This window comes from Uranotaenia lowii, chromosome 2 (assembly GCF_029784155.1).
Source record: "Uranotaenia lowii strain MFRU-FL chromosome 2, ASM2978415v1, whole genome shotgun sequence".
In the NCBI taxonomy this organism is placed as follows: domain Eukaryota; kingdom Metazoa; phylum Arthropoda; class Insecta; order Diptera; family Culicidae; genus Uranotaenia; species Uranotaenia lowii.
The window spans coordinates 254,369,613-254,392,881 of NC_073692.1; the positions used below are offsets into that span (position 1 = coordinate 254,369,613).

Below are 23,269 nucleotides of genomic sequence, written 5' to 3' on the forward strand. Positions count from 1 at the left end.
ATTTTGGATTAACGTCATGTATCCTTTTGCTGAGTATTTCCGGAAGAAGCTTCAACGTTCCGCTGTTACGAATTGAGATAATTTAGAGTACTTTGAGAAAAGCCACGATGGAGACGATTTTCACTTTTTTCACCAAATTTGTGTTTGTTTATTTTTTGACTGATCAACCTTTCCATGGCTACTTCGACAATTTTTGAAGTTTTCAATGGTTGGAGCAATGTCGATACCAGATGGCAGTGCAATCACTTAAGTTCACTTTTGCGAAAAATTGGAAAGATTTTTCTATGAAGATGCATGTCATGGAATTCAAGACTCATACGAATTATATCGTTGATGAAGCTTCTAAAAGTCTAGGATTCTTCAAGGAGTTTAAAGTTTGATGCCCATTTTACCAGAAAAGAGCTGGACGAGTAGCGGCTATCCAGCGGCGCTTCATGCAGTATGCCCTGAGACACTTGCACTGGCTTGACCCGTTTCGTTTACCCAGTTACGAAAGCCGTTGCAGCCCTTTTTTGGTGATTTTCATCCGGTTGGATGATTCATTCCGTCCGTTGCCGCTTAATTGATTAAGACACGCTTTATGTCCGCCGAAACGCTGCGCGTGTTCTAGTCGTAGCGGATCTCCTTGCGTCGAGGATTGACTATCCCATGCTGCTGGAAGCTTTTCCCCTCAGTGTGCGACCCCGAGGATTAAGGAACCAAAATCTGCAGCTCTTTGTTCAATTCCGGCTGAACAACTACGGAGCCAACAATGGTCTAAAATTTTAAAGAACGTTCAACCGCTTTGCCGGGTAGGTATGTCGACTTCGAAGTTCCAAGGGCTGTTTTTTGAAGAAAAAGCTTTGAATTAATTATTCTTCTAAGCTATCATCAGGATCAACATGTGATTCGTTGATGTTTTTACACGAATCAACAAATAACAAAATATAAAAATTTTAAAGACATCAAAAATTATTATTGTTAAACTACAAAATTTAAAAAATCTGTAAATTCTTTGAATATTTGAGAAATTCTGTGCTCTGTGACATAGATTCTGTGATGATCAAAATTCTGTGAAAATATATACCTACTTTTCTGTGATTTCGCCAACCTTGGTTCCATTCCCCCGAATGTATGCAGCAACTTTTTCGAAATTTCAGATAAGGTAAAGTTGCCATCTGTCCCGCAAAAGCGGACATGTCCCGCATTTATAGACAATGTCCCGCCGTTCCGCATTTTTTTTCACAAAATGTCCCACTTTTTTCTGGGAACACACTTGAAAATAATTTTTTTTCTTCAAAACACATCAGCAGATTTTTAGTCGTATTTTAGGCTTCCCAAAAACTATCCATGATTATTCAGATAAAACTTGCTCAAAAAGATCTCAAAAATAAAAATTTATAAAAACTCAATCTATGTTTTTTTTTTTTGTACAATTTCCGAAATAAAGTGAATAAATCTGGGCAAAATCCAGGCTTTTTTATTCGAAATCCGGGCAACCGGGCCGGATCGACCTAATTTTTGTGTTAAATATCCGGGAATATCCTGATAAAACCGTTCAATCTGGTAAACTTTTCTTAGCATCACCTTAACAATCTGGATTAGTCAAGCGTTCTTTGAACATGTTCTAGCGAGGCTAATATTTTTCTTTTAAGAAAATATTCTTTAAGTTGTCGAAACCCTTTCTCATGTCTGGTATCAACTTGTGATCCCTGCATCATCCATTGAGTAGTTCGAGAAACGAGAATTGTTACACCACGATAGTTTTCAGCAGACAGTTTTGAATCATTCTTATGTGTGAGATTTTCCATAGTTTTGGAAACTGGCCTTCACGAATAGAAGCTGACCATAGCAATTGCAAAGACAATTCGATGGCGGTTACGCACTTTTTGAGAAATGAATTTGGAATTCCATCAGGTCCACTTCCTTCGTCCACTTCGAGCAGTAAAATTTTTCATTGAATGTCTGTGATCGATACTCTCAATTCAGCAATAATTTCGGTTGCGGCTCGGAATCGTGGTTATCATTTAATGATAAATGATGAAAAAGTTTCTCACATCGTGAGGTAGTTTTTTAAATTTTATGATTCTCATAAAAAATCGTACAATAGATGTACATTTTTTTTTTACATTTTTTGATGCCGTTTAAAACTTTCCCCAGTGATATCACCTACATACTTTATATTGTTTTTATTATCCTATACCAACACCGTTGTAGTAAAAATATTTTTAAGACAATCACCAAATTTTTCTGAATAAATATTTTTGTAATTCAGTTACCAGCAAAAATGCATAAAAATGCAAATCAAAGATACACCTTTTAATTCTTGTTTCCATACGCTGGATTATGATTGTTTTGCATCACGCTTTTGTAAATTACAGAATTTCATCCATCCAAACAACATTTTTTATGATTACAGCTGGTAGATTTTTTTGTAGTATTTTTACCCCTAAATGTATGCAGCACCATTATGCTTTAACTTAAAAACATTTTTGACAGAAAAAAATGCTAAATTTAATTCGAAAAAACCAAAAATTACTGAAATTGATGCTTTTTGCTCTATGACATCACACATAATTTTCAAACGTTTTCATTTAATTTTTCATTTAAATAAAAGTTTGTTGCAACTTACCCCTATTTTAGCAGGGTGAAAATACCATGTTTTTGTAAATTGTTACAAAAACATTAATTTATCTTAATACATCAATTTGATGTCCCATCAACCTTAAAACTTTTGATGTGCAAGCGGTATGATTATCTGTGGACATTAAGTTTTTAGAAGCCGTTGAAGTTGAAAAGTGTTGCATGATGCCTCAGTTGACAGAACCTATTGAAATGAATTATATAGTATAAATTAAGGCGGTTTCTAATATCAGTTAGAAGTTCATTCCGTCAGTATTTGGAATGTATGATATTCGATGGATTATTTGATAGATTTTCAATTGCTAAAGTTGTATCAAGTTAAATAAAATTCGTAATTTCCATCCTTGTAAATTCTTCAATGCAAATTTATTTTTTTGAATCAAAATAATTTGATTTTTAAATTAAATGTCCTTACTTTTGTTCAAAATCAACTATAAGAAACTGTAATATTAAAAAGAATAATATACATTTTTAATGCATTTTTGATGTCTCCAAATTTCAAACGTAACATCTGAATGAATTTAGGACAAATTTGATGTAATTTTATGAGTTTTATAGTATACATTAAGGCGCTTTCTGTATCCAGAAGAGGCAGAAATCCAATTTTCCCAACATGAAACGTTCACAACAAACATTAATTATAAAATCTCTCAACAGTTATTTTTAAAATTTAAGCAAGCGAATTGATGGTTTTCTCATAACGGATCATTTTATTTTTATAACGATACTCAACAGGAAAAACAAAAATTAGGTTAGGTACCTATAAGACATTCTTTAAAACCTTTAAAAAATTAGAAATTCTTCCAAAGACACGCATCACTTCTACTTCATCGTACCTACCATAGTTCTCGACGCATGCCTTTCCGAATTAATGATTGTAATAATTTTAATTACATCGCGGCAACATCCTTTATTCAGAGCGATGCGACGCTTTACTAGCTGCTGACCGCAGCAGATTCACATGTATCCACAAGGTTTTCCTGTGGTTACAAAACGTTCGTACGGTGTCTTGAAAAAACAAACTCCATCGATATTATCCGGTCCTGCCTGAATGGATTAGGATGTTTGGCTTTATTAAGTTCTCACGGATCGCGGTAATGGCTTTTGGTAGCATGCAGTCGCATGAAAATGATTAATCTCATTTGATGGTAATGTCGATGCTTAAATCGGCGGTGATGCAAAGCGATCTCTTAATCGCTAATATTTATAATTTGTGAAGCTGTAAGCCTAAATGGCATAAGTAAAAGTGGCGATTTACCGGTTTCGTTTTTTCTTGACTTCTGATCTGCTCAATCTTTTTATCAATCCCTAGGATTTTGAACGGGATATAAATATTTGATTTATGTTTTATTATATCTATCATAAATATTAAGAAAATAACAACAGTTTCGTTGAATGAAAGTAAATAAACACTGTCTTTTTATATTTTTATGTAAATCGTCAAACGAATCAAGATGTAAAGCCTCCAAATGTCTCTCTAGTGAGGCAAGAAAAAACTGTGATTAAGTAATGTCTCTAAATAAACGAGGTAACTTTACAGCCTAATTAAAGGGGAACTTTGCGGTCTAGAATTTTGTTGCACACTCAACATCAATTGATTGTTTTGTTTCTCCATAAATTTGGTTGGTCGATAAATTAAAAAAAAACATTTTGCCGACTAAGACCAGTAGATAGCAATCAATATAACGAATAAAAAAAAACAGTAAAGAAGTTTTCGGTACAAAAACTTACCTTAACTCACTGCTTTTGAGTTATCAAACCGACCCTTCGCAAATTCAACGCAAATGATATCACAACTGCTAAACGCATGGTAGGATTCCAAAATTCAAACGAAAAGATAAAATTGAACTCTCACGCCTTGTCAGGAAGATAAAGAATGCGCTCTCAAATCTTTTCGGTCGGCTGTGCGGCACAGCTAAAGAAAGGGAAGGTGCCTTATGTTTATGATCCGGCCTCATGAAGATGATTATGCGCGATGCACACGTTCCGATGACCACTGCCTGCCTGCTTGCCTACAAACCTTCTTACGTTTAGTACTCCTCACTCATAAATTCTTTTTCTTGGGGCCTGTCGTGTTGGCATTCGGTGATGCTGCCGGTGATGCTGCGGTGATCGTTCATCGTTTTTTTTTTTGGTAAACTCGTGGCTTGTTCAGCTATCAACTACGCTGGCAGATCATGACTTTGTCTTGACAGTCGAGAGCTTGTTAATATTTTGATAGGTTTGTCAGAAAATATCTCACCTTTACACTTTGGAAAATAACTCCCTTTTTGAGTTCTCTTCACGTCATTTTACTAACATAAACAAAATAAAACAGATTTTATTATCAAACCATCAAAAATTGTCGAAAGTTTTTCTCATATATGAATTTTTTCTTAGAGCAAAATTTGTTTGTAATCATAAAATAAAACCTCATAAATAAGGGAAAATATTGACATTTTTTTTCAACAGTTGCATAACCGCAAACGCTAAAGAATTTGACTTTTAGTACCGTCAAACAGTTGTTTAAAGATTTTGATTCTTATAGAAAATTTATAAAATCGAACAATAGATGTACAAATCTGTACATTTTTCGATGTCGTAAAAAACTTTAACCAGTATGACGGATTGGCTTAATGATACCACTTAAAAACTTCACATTGCTTATATTAACCTATAACTGTGCAACCCAGTGGCGGGCTTGGAAGGAACCTATGGTCAGCTTCTTGGTCCTGGACCGTGACTCGTCGGAGAAGAGGGCTTGCACCTGAATCCGCTGATGCCTTTCGTCGAGGTCCGTGGTTGGCTGACTGCCGCAGGGGGGAGAGATGATGGGAAAAGCCGTTGCCTTCGGAGGGGCTCTCTAATGATGATCGGGTGTAATGGAAGATGCTATTATTTATAACGCAATTCAAGTGAGCCGTTATATCACCGCTACACATCCCCCTTCTACTCTAAAAAAAACAAACAAACTAAAATAGTAACAACAGAAAAAGACAAATAATTTCTCGATCGAACGAAATCCAGCTCAATATTCTGGCAAATATTAAAAAACGGAAAATATTTTTTCATTAATTTAGTTTTCCAAAGTACTTATGCTTATACACCATATTCAAATATTTTTCTAGTTTTATTCACTCCATATTTTCAGCCCCGCTTACACCAGTTTACACGTTTGGATTATTATTTTATTTATTTGATTGTTTTCATTTTTGCGTGTAGAAGTATAATCATAAACAGTAAACAAAGCAAACATAATCGGAAATTTCTAGTTGTTCCACGGGTCGATGGATTTTATCCCTCTCTACCATACCAATTCGCTTAGGAGTTTTATTCCAGAGTAAGTATGTCTGAAAATAATGTGCCGCGACCGACAACTGGATCGGGGCCAAAGTTCATTAATACAAGAAGACCCAAGAAGAGTGCCATCGATAGTAATTCGAATCCCGTTTGTTTCAGATCGCCTCTAATCCAATCGCAAACGATGTTGGGCCGCCTCCAGAGCCAGTTCCCGTCTATCTTAGATCATGGCACCCTGGATAATCCCACTACAGTAGCCTCGCCGTTTGGCGCAATGCAAACCTCCCTTTTTGGTGCCTTGAAGGTGACAAAATTAGGCTACGCATTAGAAATAGCAGTTGACGCCGTTGGTGTTTGGACGGTAAGCTCCGATCGATAATCAGTTTTGTAAGAAGGGTAAACTGGAATACATCGCCTGTCGATATTGTCTACTTCCAGGATTCGAAATGGGAAAACAATCCACTGAGCTGCGGGCAAGCGGTAAACAAAATAATCCACCAAGTGACAAATCTAATAGTCCCGAAACAAATCGTCTTTAAAACTCATTCGAAAAGCTCAGATTTGGTGAGTATTTCGACGATGTGAAAAACTGCAAAATGGTGATCGAAATTATGCTATAATAATAAAAATACTTATCACAGAAAAACCACATTTAATGCATCTTTTTCTTCCAGCTCTCTAACCATTATTATGGCTACTTTTGACCTTCAACCTATATAACGCGGCACTACTAAAATGAGTAAATAGGACGAGGAAAGCTCCAGTAATCGCGCTTGATTTCTTGTTGAAGAAAAACTGTGACGGAAAGTTAGCTGGAGTACATTTCCGAACATACGGTCTGCAACACAACTGTACATCATCATGTTCTCCTGCGACGTTGTTAAACTTCATCATCAATCCGTGTCCCACACTTGGACAGCTAGTTACGACGGAGTTCGTTCTTAGGACGGGATGGGAGATTTTACTTACTTCACTGAAGGCCGATTTTCCAGATACCTTTGATACTATCAGATACTGCAGATTATGTGAGAAAGGGATTTTCACGGGAACCGAAATTTGAATGATTCATCATTATGCAAAAACTCTCACGGGAAAATTCGATCCAGATGTTTGTGGATTTGACAAAGGATAACGCTTGAACGCATCGGCAATATAATAGCGTTTTTTTCCACCCTGGTGACAACCCAGGTGTGCAAAACTAACTTTTCGTAGCACTAGACATGTGTGCATATTTCCCAGTGTATTCTACCTGAATCTAGCAGTTCGAATGCTATGTTTTCATGCCAAAACAAATGTGTGAACGCTCACTGCAATAGGTTTGGCAATGCATCTCGGGATATCGCTTTGCAGATGAAAACACCAGCATACGTGAATGTTTTTGCAGGGTTACTTCATTGACTGTATCGAAGGCCGATGTACGCTTCCGTAATAAAAAAAAAATACATATAACCTCAGAGAATCTAAGCCTGAATTGTTATTAGATCGTGTTAAATCTTTCAAATACATTTATTGGCTCTATCAAGTGAACTCTTCTTTTAAGCGTTAAAATGACAATAAAATTTAGAATAGTCAATCAATAGGGAATTTGAATAACAAATTTGTTACATTGAATTATGTTTTGAAAATAGCTAATTTGTACACCTCCAGATTATATTTATCACCGAATTTTTCAACGTAGAAAATTATGCAATCTTAACAAGGAAGTCATGGTGATTGTTTCATTCGCAGTTTTCTCTTTCTATAATCGAAATTACCGGATGCTGGAATCAGAAGACCATATTACACTTGTACCTGCTTTCCATTTTTGCATTATCAGAGCAGAAGGTTTCAAACATTATAACGATCCTTTGGTTTAACCATAGATACTCAGCATGTCAAAAATTAGAACGACATGATTGAACTGAACTGATTTCCATCAAGCTTAATTCTGTTGTAAACCTTCCCGTGAAAATGGTATTTGTCATTTTGCATATATCAATTCCCAAAGCCCTTTCGTAGAGAATCAGATTCTCCGTATTCACGCGTGAGAAAAAACATTTATCGAGTAAAAGGATCAGGCTAGTTCTTTATAGTGGAAGTTCTCATCACGCAAAGCATTTCCCTAGATTGAAGAAGGTCCTCTTTGTGCCAACAATACTTTAGAGTAAGTCATCATTTCATTTGACGGAAGTCCTCATCGCGTCAAATTTCATTAAGGCAAATTATCAGTTAATTGACGGAAGTCCTCATCGCGTCAACTAATGTTAAAGTAAATTCACTTTCTTTGACGGAAGTCCTCATCGCGTCAACTTACATTAAAACAAATCATCAGTACATTGACGGAAGTCCTCATCGCGTCAACTTCTATCAGAGTAAATTTACGTTCTATTGACGGAAGTCCTCATCGCGTCAACTTTAAGCAATGTAAATCATCACTTCATTGACGGAAGTCCACATCGCGTCAGCTTGTATCCGAGCAAATCATCAGTGCATTGACGGAAGTCCTCATCGCGTCAACTTCTATCATAGCAAATCAACGTATTGTGACGGAAGTCCTCATCGCGTCAACATTCATTGAAATAAATTATCGGTTTATCGACGGAAGTCCTCATCGCGTCAACTTTAAGCAAAGTAAACCATCACTTCATTTGACGGAAGTCCTCATCGCGTCAGCTTGCATTCTAGCAAATCTTTAGTTCATTGACGGAAGTCCTCATCGCGTCCTAGAAAATCAGCATGATGTGACGGAAGTCCTCATCGCGTCAACTACTATCAGAGCAAATCATCACTTCATTTGACGGAAGTCCACATCGCGTCAGCTTACATTCGAGCAAATCTTTAGTTCGTCGACGGAAGTCCTCATCGCGTCAACTTCTATCAGAGCAAATTTCAGCAAAGCAAATCATCACTTCATTTAGCAAATCTTTAGTTCATTGACGGAAGTCCTCATCGCGTCAACTTCTATAATTTAAAAAAAAATCAACGTGTTGTGACGGAAGTCCTCATCGCGTCATTTATCTATTTAGAAAACAAAGCAATATTTCTTCAGGCGGAGTCCACATCTCGCCAAGGATTTTCACTGCCTTGATGTAAGTCCTCATCGCCCAAGGCTCATGAAACAACTTTTTTCCCTGAGTGGAAGTCCATATTTCGTCTGGCAGATGTCTTCGTATAGCCAAATACTGATACCAAAATCTTAATCAGGCAAAAGTGTCGCCGAATCAAATACATATTCCTATCCGCCTGGCGAAAATATTAACGCGTCAATCTTTTTTTTTTTTTTTACTATTAGTCTATTTTAGGTGGAAGTTGTATTCACGCAAGAGGAATTTTCATTGCCTGATGTGAGTATCTTTATGGTACGCGTTTTTAATCTACTAAGAGCGGTAGGAATTATCTACTTAAAAATCCAAAATGGCTACTTACTTTCCTTCCTTGTTAAATAGAAAAAAACTTGTAGGTTCTTGGTAGACTACCGGATATCCGGCAGGATCGCCAATTGTGCAACCCAGTGGCGGGCTTGGAAGGAACCTATGGTCAGCTTCTTGGTCCTGGACCGTGACTCGTCGGAGAAGAGGGCTTGCACCTGAATCCGCTGATGCCTTTCGTCGAGGTCCGTGGTTGGCTGACTGCCGCAGGGGGGAGAGATGATGGGAAAAGCCGTTGCCTTCGGAGGGGCTCTCTAATGATGATCGGGTGTAATGGAAGATGCTATTATTTATAACGCAATTCAAGTGAGCCGTTATATCACCGCTACACAATAACAACACTGTGGGAATATTGTTTATCGCCGCGCTTTAATGTAATTTGAATCATCGACGTTTTTCGGCGGATTTTAGAATCAAAAACGTTATTACCAGTTGTCCAGACGTTTCGAGCTACTATGGCTTTCGCTCCTCTTCAGTGGACACTAAAATTATATTTTAAACAATGAATTTTTATCTTAATTTACAATATTTAAAATCTTACAAACTACTGGCCTTCGTCTATACTAGTTTGATTCGGGACATTTTGTTTTGATTTTCGTTTACATTTGTCTGTCTTAAAATTACAGGAGTCTATCTGCCTATTGACTACATTGTTGTCACCTCTAATCTTAATGTAAAAAGTTTCAGCTGTGATTCTTGCATTATAGCCTGTAACTTTTTCTAAAATGTTTGTATTGTCGAAGTCGAAGTTATTTTGCGATGGAAACGATCGAATCACGTTGGGATGAAATTGAACAACACACGAAAATTGAAAAAAGTAGTTTTTTGCAACTTTTGGACTTAGTGCTTAAATCTACATTTTTTCAATTCAACGGAAGATTCTACGCTCAGAAATTTGGAGTCCCGATGGGTTCACCTTTGAGTCCGGTGGTGGCTTCTATAGCTCTCGAGCGGATCGAACAGGCTGCGTTAGATGAGTTGCGAATGAAGGGGATCTCGCCGGTTTTCTTCAAGCGATACGTTGATGACTGCTTGGTAGCTGCAAGAAGTGATCAACAGACTGGAACTGTCGACACCTTCAATGGATTTCATCAACGGTTACAGTTCACTATCGAGCGCGAATTGAATGGAGAAATCAAGTTTCTCGATACAATTTTGCGGCGGGAAGGAAATGGCATCACAACAGAATGGTTCCCAAAAGACGAAAAAGGCCGCTACCTAGATTTTAATTCGTTAAGTCCATATTCGCACAAAAAGAACACTGTCATAGCTTTAGTAGACAGGGCAATAAGATTATCACACGCAAAATATAGGGAAAAAACACTTAATACAGTTAGAAACATTTTGAACTTAAACAACTATCCACAATATTTTGTTACGAGTATTGTCAAAGAACGAACACATAAAATTTATAACACTTTAAGTATAACCAGTAGAAATTCAAACAAATTTGTAACTATTCCGTATTGTTCAGGATTGGGGGAGAAACTTTCAAGGTACTTATGGCAATTTGAAATTAATGTCGCCTTCCAGCCTTTAGATAAAATTAAAAATCTGATCCTAACAAAAACTAAGGACAAAATCCCCAAAAACAAAAATACCAACGTCGTGTATGAAATCAAATGTGGTAAATGTAACAAATCATACATAGGTGAAACTAGTCAGTTCTTGGAAAAAAGATTAAAACAACATAAAACGAATGTATCTACAAAACAAATAAGCACTGGACTAGCACAACACAGTTTGGAAACTGGTCACCTTTTCGACTTCGACAATACAAACATTTTAGAAAAAGTTACAGGCTATAATGCAAGAATCACAGCTGAAACTTTTTACATTAAGATTAGAGGTGACAACAATGTAGTCAATAGGCAGATAGACTCCTGTAATTTTAAGACAGCTTACGACTCTGTAATCAAAAAATTGTCACAAACACTAACATACAAATGTAAACGAAAATCAAAACAAAATGTCCCGAATCAAACTAGTATAGACGAAGGCCAGTAGTTTGTAAGATTTTAAATATTGTAAATTAAGATAAAAATTCATTGTTTAAAATATAATTTTAGTGTCCACTGAAGAGGAGCGAAAGCCATAGTAGCTCGAAACGTCTGGACAACTGGTAATAACGTTTTTGATTCTAAAATCCGCCGAAAAACGTCGATGATTCAAATTATATAACAACACTGTGTAAAAATATGTTTAAGACATTCACTAATTTTTTTTCAAATAAATATTTTTATAATTCAGTCAGCAGTCTGGGCTAAAATGCATCAAAATTCAAATCAAGGATACACCTTTTAACTCTGGTTTCCATATGCTGGAATATGATTGTTTTGTATCACGCGATTGTCCATTTCGAAATTTTATTCAGCCAAACACTAATTTTTTTGATAGCTAGATTTTGAGCTAGTCGAATTTTCGATTGTATTTTTTACCCCTAAATATATGTAGCGCTCTTAAGCGTTAAGTTAAATTTAATTCGGACAAAACCAAAAATTACTGTAATTGATGCTCTATGCATGATGACATCACAAATATATTAGAAATTGTCAATTTTCAACGTTTTCATTGGATTTTTCAATAAAAACGGAATTTGTTGCAACTTACCCCTTTTTCTTAGTAGGGTGGAAATAGCATGTTTTTGTAAATTTCAAAATAACTGGTGAAACCAATATTTTTCTCACCAACCTCATAGCATTTTTTTGTACAAGCGATATGACTATCTGTATCACTCACTACCTTTTGCTGAATTTCCGAGCTCACCGCCACCCTAAGCGGATTTTGTAAAGATTTGCCACTGACAGTTGAAATTTCGAACTTACGTATGAAGATTACCAGCTACAGTACCGCTCATAATTCTAGTGAAATGGCTGTCTCTTTAACATTCAACTTCCATTACTCTTTATTCTGATTTTTTTTTCTGGACAAAATCTACAGGTGGTGAATCAATTTAACATCAAGATATTTTTCAATAACGACAATTGGATAGAAAATTTAATAAAATTGAATTAAACGACAATTGGACAGAAAATTTAATAAAAGTTATTTTACATTTTCCACAATCCACAGAATGTGTTCTGGCATCCCTGTCATCGTTGGAATCGAGACATAATTCGATGACAGCTATACAGAACGAAAACGGAATCGAAGGAACTATTGCTGAACGAAATTATAAAGTGCCACGAGGAAAATCTTATAATAACGTTTAGTTGAGTATCTCTCCTGAAAAAGTTGGTATAACTTACAATATTTTGCAACTAGATTATTTGATTTATATATTTATAAAAATATAGATAGTACGCAGCTAATATTGCCACCTGTACACCAAGAAATAGCTGAATAGCTCTTCGTAGAATACAGGTTAGATTTCACATAAGTATACTCAAGAACTAAATTTTTAACTTAAATTGCCTTCAAATAGACCACAGGCCCTAGACCAGCATATCTAGAGAAATCGGAAAAGCACTGATAGTTCGGTGTAACACAAATGTAAGAAAATTTGTTATCCTAATTAGTCTCATTTTACTTATTTTAAACTTTATTTTAAGCGTTGAGCTACGAGTATTGAATAGTAGGGGAGAATGAGGACACTTGATTCCTGGGGATACTTGATTCCTTAGCTATATCTCGAAACTGGAATGACTTGCAAGGATCAAATGTTCAAGAAAAATGTGCGAGATGGAGCAAAAAAACTAAGCTCCAAAAATTCTAACAAAATAATGTTATGGGTTATTGAACTTTGATTCGAAAAGTTCACAAAATACGACTTGAAGATATTTTTTAATAACTTTAAAATGTTTCTGACATGAAAAATTGAAACAAAAATACATATTCCAAAACAAAAATCGTTAAAGTATAATATGAACTTCATAATACCATATTTTCAAAACAATGGTAAACTCTCAACATATTTCTGATAAAATTTTCTAAAATGTTCATCATGGGTCCAATTGATCCCTAGAGTTCAAAAAGGTATTTTATTCTTCTAAGTAGATCGTGATCATTGCTGATTACAAGATCACGATTGGTTATCCAAAATCTGATATTTTTACAATAATTGTCTGGCAAAAAGGACTAAGAAAGTTGATTTTCTCCTAAATTCAGAAAATAGCGCCTCAAAGTATGCAATGAAACTAAAGTTGAGACATAGTTTTGGAATTTTCTTCTTCTAACATTTATAAATTGTGAAATAAGAAAAAACATGACCAAAATAGTCATTTGACATTCTTTTTTGAAATTTTGTTTGATTTTTCCAAGAAATAGGGCCCCCGGAATGAAGGATCAAGTCTTCTTTAATAAAGGATCAAGTCTCCCTTAACTTCAAAAATATCACATTGTTTTTACTCCCACAAGAATACTTCTAGTTCATCTGCGGGTTCATGTATCGCTCCAACTTTTGGAGCATATAAACTTTCAATTACACGCTGTCAGAAAATGCAAATGACGGCGAGTTGCTATTTTTTTCCAAAAAGATATGATAAAAATAAGAAATCGGGGTCAAGTATCCCCATTCTCCCCTATGCTTCCAAGATTCTAAACAACATCCGAACCTCCGAATAGAATGCTTTAAACTCTGAAATTACAGATTTTTAGTTAAATTTTAAAATTTTCCTGTGGAGCGAAAATCAAACCTTAGTCTTGAATCGATCTTAAGTTTAGTTAGTTCTCCATTAATCACTTCTTGAACCTTGAACTATCATTCCAATTTTGAACTGTTTCAAAATTAAAGCTATCAAAAATCAATATAGCCTAATTGCTCACTTGAGCCCTTCCAACGCCCCCCCCCCCCCCTTCCCCCAAAATTTAAAATGTGTTTCGCTAAAAGCCGGTTTCTCGAGGCTGTTTGCCAGGAATTATCATTTTGTCATTACACGCACTGTGTCAAAAATTGTTCTAATTTAGCTGAAAATTTTTTTCAAAATGTATCCTCTCAAGATTCAAAATATAGTTTTGACAGCTGCTTGCAAGGACTAAGGATAATACAAAAAAGGGCCGTTTCCATCTTGTGAAATAGTTTTTCCTCTTAAAAATATTATCTGTCCTGGAAAAAGTCTAGTGGGCGGTAATAGGTTAAACATCCGCAAATTAAGTTAGTCATTTTGAAAAGCGTACATTTCTCGCATTCCACAATATTTTTTGAATTGAAAGTAAAACAGTTTTAAGATGTATTGGAAAAGAAAGTAAATAAAAATCTAAAAAATAAAAAAAAAATCTAGGAATTCAACACATTTGTTGCCCTATAAATACCTCTAGTTTTAAATCCCCTTTCAGTAGGCTGTGTAACTTATTTTACAATAAGATGAGGCAAACGGTTATCGTCAAATCAACAAATGCGCCAATTTGCCGCCTGTATGTATGTTTTCTTTGAGTTCTTCCGATATTTAAAGGCATTTGCATACGCAGATTTGAGGCGTCCGAAAGCTAAGCATAAAACTCGTCTCATCGCCCGGTCAATAAGTACCTACCTACCTGCACTTTCTATTTTTATTCGTTTCCTTCAACCCGCGGAGGACCAAACACAGCGCATTTTTGTTCAAATATTGACCAAAAAATTTAGCGGTGAATAAACAGAACAAAAATGACCGCTGCAAACCTGTTTGGGTTGCCTTCATCTAAAAATATGTAGTGATGGGAAGACACGTGATGCTGTAATTATTGTTGAAATATGAGGAACTAGTTATCTAGCCAGCCCGCTAGTCTAACATGCGTGCAGGTTTACAGAAAGGAGTTTAAAAAACCCGCACCCGTCAGTTATCGGTTTGTTTTCGCTTAAATTTAGTTCAGCTCATGGATGGTCAAGATTTTCACCTAAAAAGCTTTCTTTTGAAACTAGCGGACAGTAGAAAATATTTTTTTTTACGAAAATTTGGCATCATAGATCAATAATTTTAGTGAAAATCTTGGTCAACCATGGTTTAGATGTTCCGGTGTTTTGTGTAACCGTAATCCGGGGTAATATTGATCACATTTTTCAATATATTTCGATTATTTTTTCTGTTCAGGGAAAGTGGCATGTTTTATGTTATTAAAACCAGTACTGGACCTCCTATAAACGTAAAATATGGTTGCCGAAATTTATTTGACCTCTTTAAATTTGATTTTAAAATCTTTTTCGTCGCTGTTCAGAATTTGATGCTTTGGGGTTACATTGATCAGTCTCTATTCTGACGGTTTTAACGAGTTTTCTTGATCATAAAGGATACAAAACACCTTCATAATATTTACAAATGCTAGTTAAACAATTTAACCTTGATTTTTGATGTTTTATTCTAAAAATATTTATAATACAAAAAAGAAATATGATGCTGCCTACATTTAGGGGCAAAAATAATTTAGTTGCTAAATAGTTTGAGCTTCAAAATACAAATGAAAGTTTACCTTCACACATTCCCATAGGCCCTCCCACTATTTCCATTTTCATTTTTTCCTATCTATTTGTCCAATACCGGCTATCTCTTGAAAAATGTCCTTATTTTTTAAATATCAAAAATGTATCATTAAATGACTATAAAAATAGCACTATTGTTCATATACAAAGCAAAAAAGTTGTTCTTTCACATTAAACAACCCATTTGCTTCTAAAAGCTTTTTGGAATCATCAGGAGTGCTGTTTGTTTGCGAGCCTTAAAAAATAGATATTTTAAGATTTTGAAAATAGATTTTTTACTAACAGAAAAAAATTCCAAATACAAATCAAATTTTGCCTATTTGATACTCAATTAATAGGCTTTCAAACGTAGAAAACAGTTTTCCAGAATTCAAACTATAGACTGAGTTATTGATGGTAATGTGGTAAAGTTTATTGTTGGTCAAATATACCCCGGTGATCAAAGTTACCCCGTTTAACGGTACTCTCTTTAAAAAAAATGACCAACTTATAAATGTATGATGAAAAAATTTATCAACCTGAAAAATGAAAGAAAATTAACGTTATCTTACCTATATAAGCTACACAGTTTAGTAATGACTATCCTCTTTTGTTTCAGATCATAAACACTGGTCGCTTAGCGCAGAGGAAACCAATTAAATTCAATAACGCAAATCATATCAATCAGATATTTATGAAACCGCTTCACCCTTTGATTCATGATGAATGAATAATACTCTTGGTAGAAAACGGGGCATTCAAAGAAAGCTTAATTGAGTTATTCGATGCCTGTCACGAGCCGTCTGATCTTCCAGTTGACCGGGGCGATGCGCCAGACTTGGTTTGGAAAAAATGCAGTTTAGCGATTCGTGAGTTGAAATTTTAAACTAGTGGTTCCAGATTTTTTTAAATTGATCATCCAACTCATATTCGATTGAAGGTGTTGAGGATATTTGATTTTTTTTTAAATACAGAATACAAATTGTAAGTCAGCTAGGATTCTGCTCGCTCATTTCCGCACATGAGAAGCAAAAAAGAAGGCGATTTATATACAGTAGAACCCCGCTTATCCGAGTTCCGGTTATCTGAGCTTCCGCGTTATCCAAGCCCCCAATTCCGTACAAAATTAATAAAAAATGTATTCTATCACAGCGATGAATTGTTATGCTATTTAATCGGCATTTTCGACAAATTTAATTTCTAAACTTGGCGAAAACATCAATTGAATAGCATAACAAAATCCATGTATTTACCGAGCTCCGCGCCTGGATGTTATGCAAATGAAAACAAAAGGATAGGGTTTGTGAGTGTATTTCGTGTAATCCGAGGTTTCACTAATCCGACGGGGTTCTTCCCCCGATCACCACGGATAAGCGAGGTTCTACTATACTAAGGAATATTATACCGCCTTAATTTATGCAATTCTTATATTGATGCAATTATGATCCACCATTCTGTAATAGACAAAAACAGTGTTTTTCTTAAAAGGCTTATTATTTTCTACGATTTCAGTGATCAATCAATTGAAAAATAGTTATTTATGCAACAAGTTGCAAAACAGAAGAGACTTTTTTTTTACATTGGATAACTCTAGTGACTAGGGAAAAGCGTATATGGTGCTTATGTTTTAATAAATATTTTTGGAAAAATTTTAAGTCCAGAATTCGAATTATTTGTCACATTTTGTCTATTAGCTCTTGTTTTGGTGAGATGACGCCTGGAAATTTTAAAATTGATCGTTTAATTATTTTTATTGTCATAAGTCCCCCCACAATCCTTAGTGACTTGACGTATCCTTTCATCACAAAATGTTTGTTTATTTGGGTGTGAGTGGTCCAAAAACAAAGCTTTGCATGAAATTCAGTCATTAAACACTTCATCCTTGAGTTCAATTATGATTTTGTTTTTTTTTTTTTTTTTTGAATAACATGGTTTATCGAAACAATTAACGTTTTCCAAAACCACAATTGGACCATACCGAACCGAATGCTAAAAAAATGTTTTCGAGAAAATCAAGTTCAAAGTACCATTTGATACCATTACATTGGATATCGTATTTGGTCATTTTACCATCTCATTTAGACTTCGAGGCTTTGCTGGTCGGTTTATGATTACACAGTAAGCAGTAAACTGAATTTTAATGGCAATATGTTTGCGCCCGGTTCACTCTGGTCGAACCAGAATTCTAAAATAAAACTCCATGCACTATCATTTGACTGGGATATTCGTTCTAAACGCAGGAGCCTACTTATAGGCGCTTTACGAGCAGCATCCAAAGAGTATGTCTGATGCTAAAAAAATGGTTTTTTTTTTCGTTGAGCCATAGCCAACCGAGCCAAAAAATTTCGCACTTTTGAAATGCGGAATATCTTTGATTCTTACTTACCGATTGCGTTCTTAACGATGGTAAACATTAAAATAAAGCATCTTTTAACATTAAATCAAATATAGTTAACCAATATTTACTACTGTCGTTTTCTCCATACAGTTATGTGTTGGTTAGATGCACCAAAAACAGTTATGAAAAACTTTTTTCTAAGAATTGGTAATACATAAAATTCCGAAAAATATCCACTGATACATTCAAATGGTAACTAACTATATTGTGCTATCCAATCTAGTCATTTGGTGGGGTTTTTCAACGATTTTGAATAAAAAATTTGTGTTGTTTTCATGCTGTGCTAGGTTTTTCTTGTCAAAATCTGGAAATTTCAAAACAAATTTGCTAATGATCATCAAAATATGAGGTTTGTTAAACCATTTATCATCTCTATCATGAATAACAGAAAATTAAACACAGCTTGTATCCAGTGTTCCGAAAATCACTCAATTCTCATGAGAGACACTGAAACGTTTTCAACAGCGAAAGCAAAACCTAAATTGTCGGTTGGTTTATCTCCCAGCGGGGCAAAGATTGTGTTCGACAGCGCTGCTCCGAGAATCAAAGAAATAAAATTTGAAAGAGAGACGTTCCTTCTCCAGTTGGAAATCTCAACTGATCGAGAAGCTACCTGATTTTCAGTTTCTTTTTTCACTCAATAACTGTTCCTGCTAACTCACTCACTCACTCATTCATTTACTGATCGATGATCAGATGCTGTCTGCCTGATGCATCTTGCTTTGTTGTTGCTGTTGTTGGGGAGGACCAAAATAGCTATTCAAACACACAGGCAGTGTGTATGTACATTTGTATCTGCCGCTATGGCTGAAATTACGCAGGCAGTATTAACCGATGATTGAGTTTGAGTGAGTGAGTGAGTAGATTTTCGAATTGGATCTTGTATCAGTAAGTGTCTCAATCACTTCTGATTCACCAGGTAGTGAGCTTGAGAGACTTTATGCGAATCCGCTCTCGCTTTTGAATCTTGTTTACATTGACTTCGCATTGTCACTCTGCCGACTCTCTAAGGAACTACAGGCAGCAGCATTCGGCTTTGAATTTTTCCAACTAGAAACCTATCATGAGCGTTTCTTCCGAGTGATTTTCGGATCACTGCTTGTATCCAACATGGAAGAGAACGATAATAAAAATTTCCTAATTTTCTAACCAGGTTCTAAAATTCAATGCTTAGAAATTATTGCCAAATATCCTGTACCCAAAAAAAAACGAAAGGCTCACAGTTCTATATAAAAGGAGTAAATTTGCATAAGGTACACCGGGGTAAGTGTGGACGGGTTTTCGTATAGTTCAACTTTAAAGAATCATAAAAAAAATCAGCAGTGGAGCAATTTTGATAAATTGACGATCAATGTGATGCAGAACATGTTTTTTACAAAAGCTGAAGAGATGAGCTCGATAGAAGCAAAGCGAAAAAAGTTATCACGCAAATCGTTATGGATGGCTGGTGTCCTCACTTACCCCGCTTTATGGGGTAAGTGTGGACGGTAGATTTTCCCTTTGATTTCTCAGGAAATTTTTCAAAAATTTGTGTTTTCTTTGTTGAATACGTTACTTTATTGCTTGAACCGTCCAAAATTTTGAAAAAAGTTCATGATACTATAATTATAGTGTGTAATTTATGTTACAACACACGAGATCCGATTTCATCAAAAACACAGAACAAATAAGTACTTTACTCAAATTTTCATGATCCGAATGCTTAATATAGCTAAATAATACAACTCATAAAGGATGAAGGACAGAAAATTGAAAAAATGTGTAAACTTCAAGTCTTTTTAAAGTCGTCCACACTTACCCCAGGTAGAGTTTGGAGACAAAATTTTAGTTTTTTGTAAATAAACTCTTTTTTCTTAATTTTTAACCGCCGTTTCTTTACTTAACTGGTTGTTTGGAATGTAAGGATTGTTTCAATGTAGAGTTTTTCATCGAGAGCCAGCTAGTTTAGGAGAAATTTGCAATTGAAAAAGATGCACATCAACTCGACATCGTAGTTGAAAATAGAAAATTCCGAAAAAGTCGCTGTAAAAAACCGTTATTGTCTGAATCGTATCTTTTTCACAGTTATTGGATAGATTACAAGTAAATTGAACATTCTGCATTAAAAGTTTGAAAAAATAGTGCACAGTATTATTTTTATAGCCATCGTCCACACTTACCCCGCGTCCACACTTACCCCGGTGTACCTTAACTATTTTTGTGAAGACGTGGATTTGTGAAACTTGGATGAGGATTTGAGAGATTAAATCATATAAAAATATTATTTTTTAAAACTAGATACAATCGATTTAAAATGCTAATACATCTCCAACGAGCATAAATCATCATAAATCCTTCAGCGATTATTTTAAAGTTACGCTAAATTAACTTCACCATGTATCTATCGATTACTTTTGTTTGTGTCATATATCAAAAGAACTATACTGAACTAAAAAAATTCGTGTAGACTAATTTAAATTGGAGGTTAAATCAGACTTCTCAAATAATGTTTTTATCATTGTGCGTAAATTATAGAAAAAATTGATAAACATTAATTCGGACGGCATCCCTGATCAACACCTTTTACGATTGTCCATCAAAGGTGCCGTGCCAGGCGGTTTTGTCGAAAATCAGTTAACCGCGGAGAGAAAAGTATGAATTTTTCAGGACACCACTAGATTGCATAAACAAAGGTGAAAAACAGGTGCTGCAAACGCCTTGATATATGCAGCATCTTCTTGGTTGGACTACAGTTCATATCGAAAAACACCATATCAATTTCATCTACCTAAATGGAAGATTACCATCCGTCGAATTGGTTAAAATATTTTGTTGCAGATGTTTGATCCTTATTGAGATGTTTTTTCAATCAGGACAATGCAAGACATCTTGAAGACCAATTTAAAAAAAATTAGGACAATTCGGGAGTTTTTCAAAAATCAGGAAGATATTTCGAAAACCAGAACTGCTGTTTGTAAGGGACTGTGTGGGATGAATAAAACCAAGAGGTTGAAAATTCTCAATATTAAACAAAACAAATAGTAAAAATCAGAACACCTGGCACCTCTTACAAAGCTCCGAAAAAATTCACAGTGTAAAACTTCCATTTCTGTCACCAGATAGCACGGTTCGTGTTTCCCGTTTTCTCGTTATTTTTTTTTTTTTTTTCGATTATAGTCGTTTTACCATCTTTATGGCATTTGCGACTTTATCAAAGTTGCAGTTGGCGGATCGTTATTGAAAAACTTATCCGGTACAACTGTATTCGATGTTTACTCTTCGGCTCGAACTCGCGGACATCGGCTCAGGAGACAACAGACTTTCCAACTGAGTTATATCACAAGCCCTTCTCGTTAAGTGGTGTATATCGGTTGAAATATATCTGATTAAATACTAAAAATCCTAACATTCAGTTAAGTAAATTGAAAAAGTAGTTTAATTACAAAGTTTTTTGAAATTTAATTTATAAGATTAGTTCTAGACGAAAGGAAAACTGTTTAAAATCGAAAAAAAACCAACACAAATAAGATTATTTATTTTTACTTGCTTTTCTACTTTTCCTTTAAGGTGGCTTCGCTTTAGCGCAACGCATTTTTGCCTTTCCACTGCCGGAAACATTGAAATTTTATAATTAAATCATAAAAAATAGGAAAAATGTTCTGATTCTCATTGGATAGGTAGTATATTATTTATATTTCGCATCCGCGGCAATAAATAACTCTTTTTTTTCAAATTGACATTCAGTTCGGTCTGGTCCTTTCCCGACCAATCATGGGTTAAAATTATAATAGCACACAACTATTAGTCACATAGAAGTCCATGGCAACATCCGAATATCAACATGAAAATCATCAAGTATCTGGCAAACATTTAGGGGCATTCTTCGCTAATATACATTCAAGTGGCAATTGGGTTGAGCTAGCAACAAAGAAATATTTTGCTTTGCTTGCAAAAAAAGTGACCCATGATTGTGTTGAATTTGGTGGATGCTGTAACAATTATGGGTCACTTTTATTTTGCTCAATATAATTAAAATTTTCCGTTTTATTCGCTTAGTTTCATTTGGAAAATGTAAACTCATCCTTTGCGCTTATATGGGACCAATTTATTTTGTTGGAATCTTTAAAATACCCGCATAAGGGGCTTAACGATTAGAGATGTCAATTTTATAACATTGGAATTTTTGAGATCAACAACCCACAATAAGTTAAAATCAGCTCTTAAATCAGTTGCACATCGGAAAAATGTATATTTTGTTACCTTGTGTAATTAAAGTTTCCTATGGTTTTGCAATTCTTTGAAGTTAAGAAAATTTCTCATTTATATTTGAAACATTCTTTTACCTATCCAGAGGCGACCGACGCCACTGCGTACATATTATGTTTACCTATTTTGCACAGAAAACACCACTCGAGAGGTTGACATTCTTGTCGAATACCTTAAAGATGACGTCGCAATTGGCAGAATCAAAGTCAGGCACGCGGTTACTTACATACATATGCATATGTGGCGGAAATTCCCAAACCCGCGTGCCTAGTCGGGCGCTGATTGAAGACCTCTCTCTGGCGTTGAAAAGCTAATTGACTTTGACATCAATAAGAAACACCAACACAGATCAGCCAGCAGGCGCACTATGGGAGATCAGGTGGCCAAAAATCGGAAAAGTGATGTTCTTTTTTTCTATATTCTTTATGGGAAGTAGACGCCTTGATTAAGTGAAGTTAAAAATCATGGGACTGTGCTGTGGGACCATACTTGGGATATTGATTGACAAAGTTTTTAAATAACTTTTTTAGGAACACCAATAACATAGAAAGTTATAAGTATTGTAAATTAAGCTTTTCAAAACACATGGTTTTGAAATTCTTTGAAGTTTAGAAAATGGATTCAATGCATGGAAAAATGATGCAAATCGAAAACAAAATTAAATTTCAAAGTTTTAGGACGCGATTTTTTTTCGTCAGGTAGTGTCAAGGCAAAAACCCTTATTTTATCCAATTTTTAGGTCTTTACTAACAAGTTCTGATGAGTTTAGCTTAGGGATATCATACGTACTCTTTTAAGAGTACATGTACTCTTTTTCGATCGAGAAATGGGCGTACTCTTCTTTTTGTGAAATTTTACCAAATGTACTCTTTTTTTGTTGAAAGACATTTTATCAGAAGAACCTATGTATATCTTTCATTTTATGAGATTGTTTCAGATTTTATGCAA

General features: G+C 35.1%; 1 protein-coding gene across 1 annotated transcript; it reads left to right on the top strand.

Annotated features, from left to right (window-relative positions):
• The first annotated feature begins 5,860 nt into the window (after nt 1-5,860).
• LOC129744130 (uncharacterized) lies at nt 5,861-6,799 on the top strand. Its single transcript, XM_055736525.1, has 4 exons — nt 5,861-5,941; nt 6,061-6,262; nt 6,340-6,465; nt 6,576-6,799. Exons 1-4 carry the CDS (start codon nt 5,889-5,891, stop codon nt 6,603-6,605), a joined length of 411 nt encoding a protein of 136 aa, XP_055592500.1. The 5' UTR covers nt 5,861-5,888; the 3' UTR covers nt 6,606-6,799.
• The last annotated feature ends 16,470 nt before the right edge of the window (nt 6,800-23,269 follow it).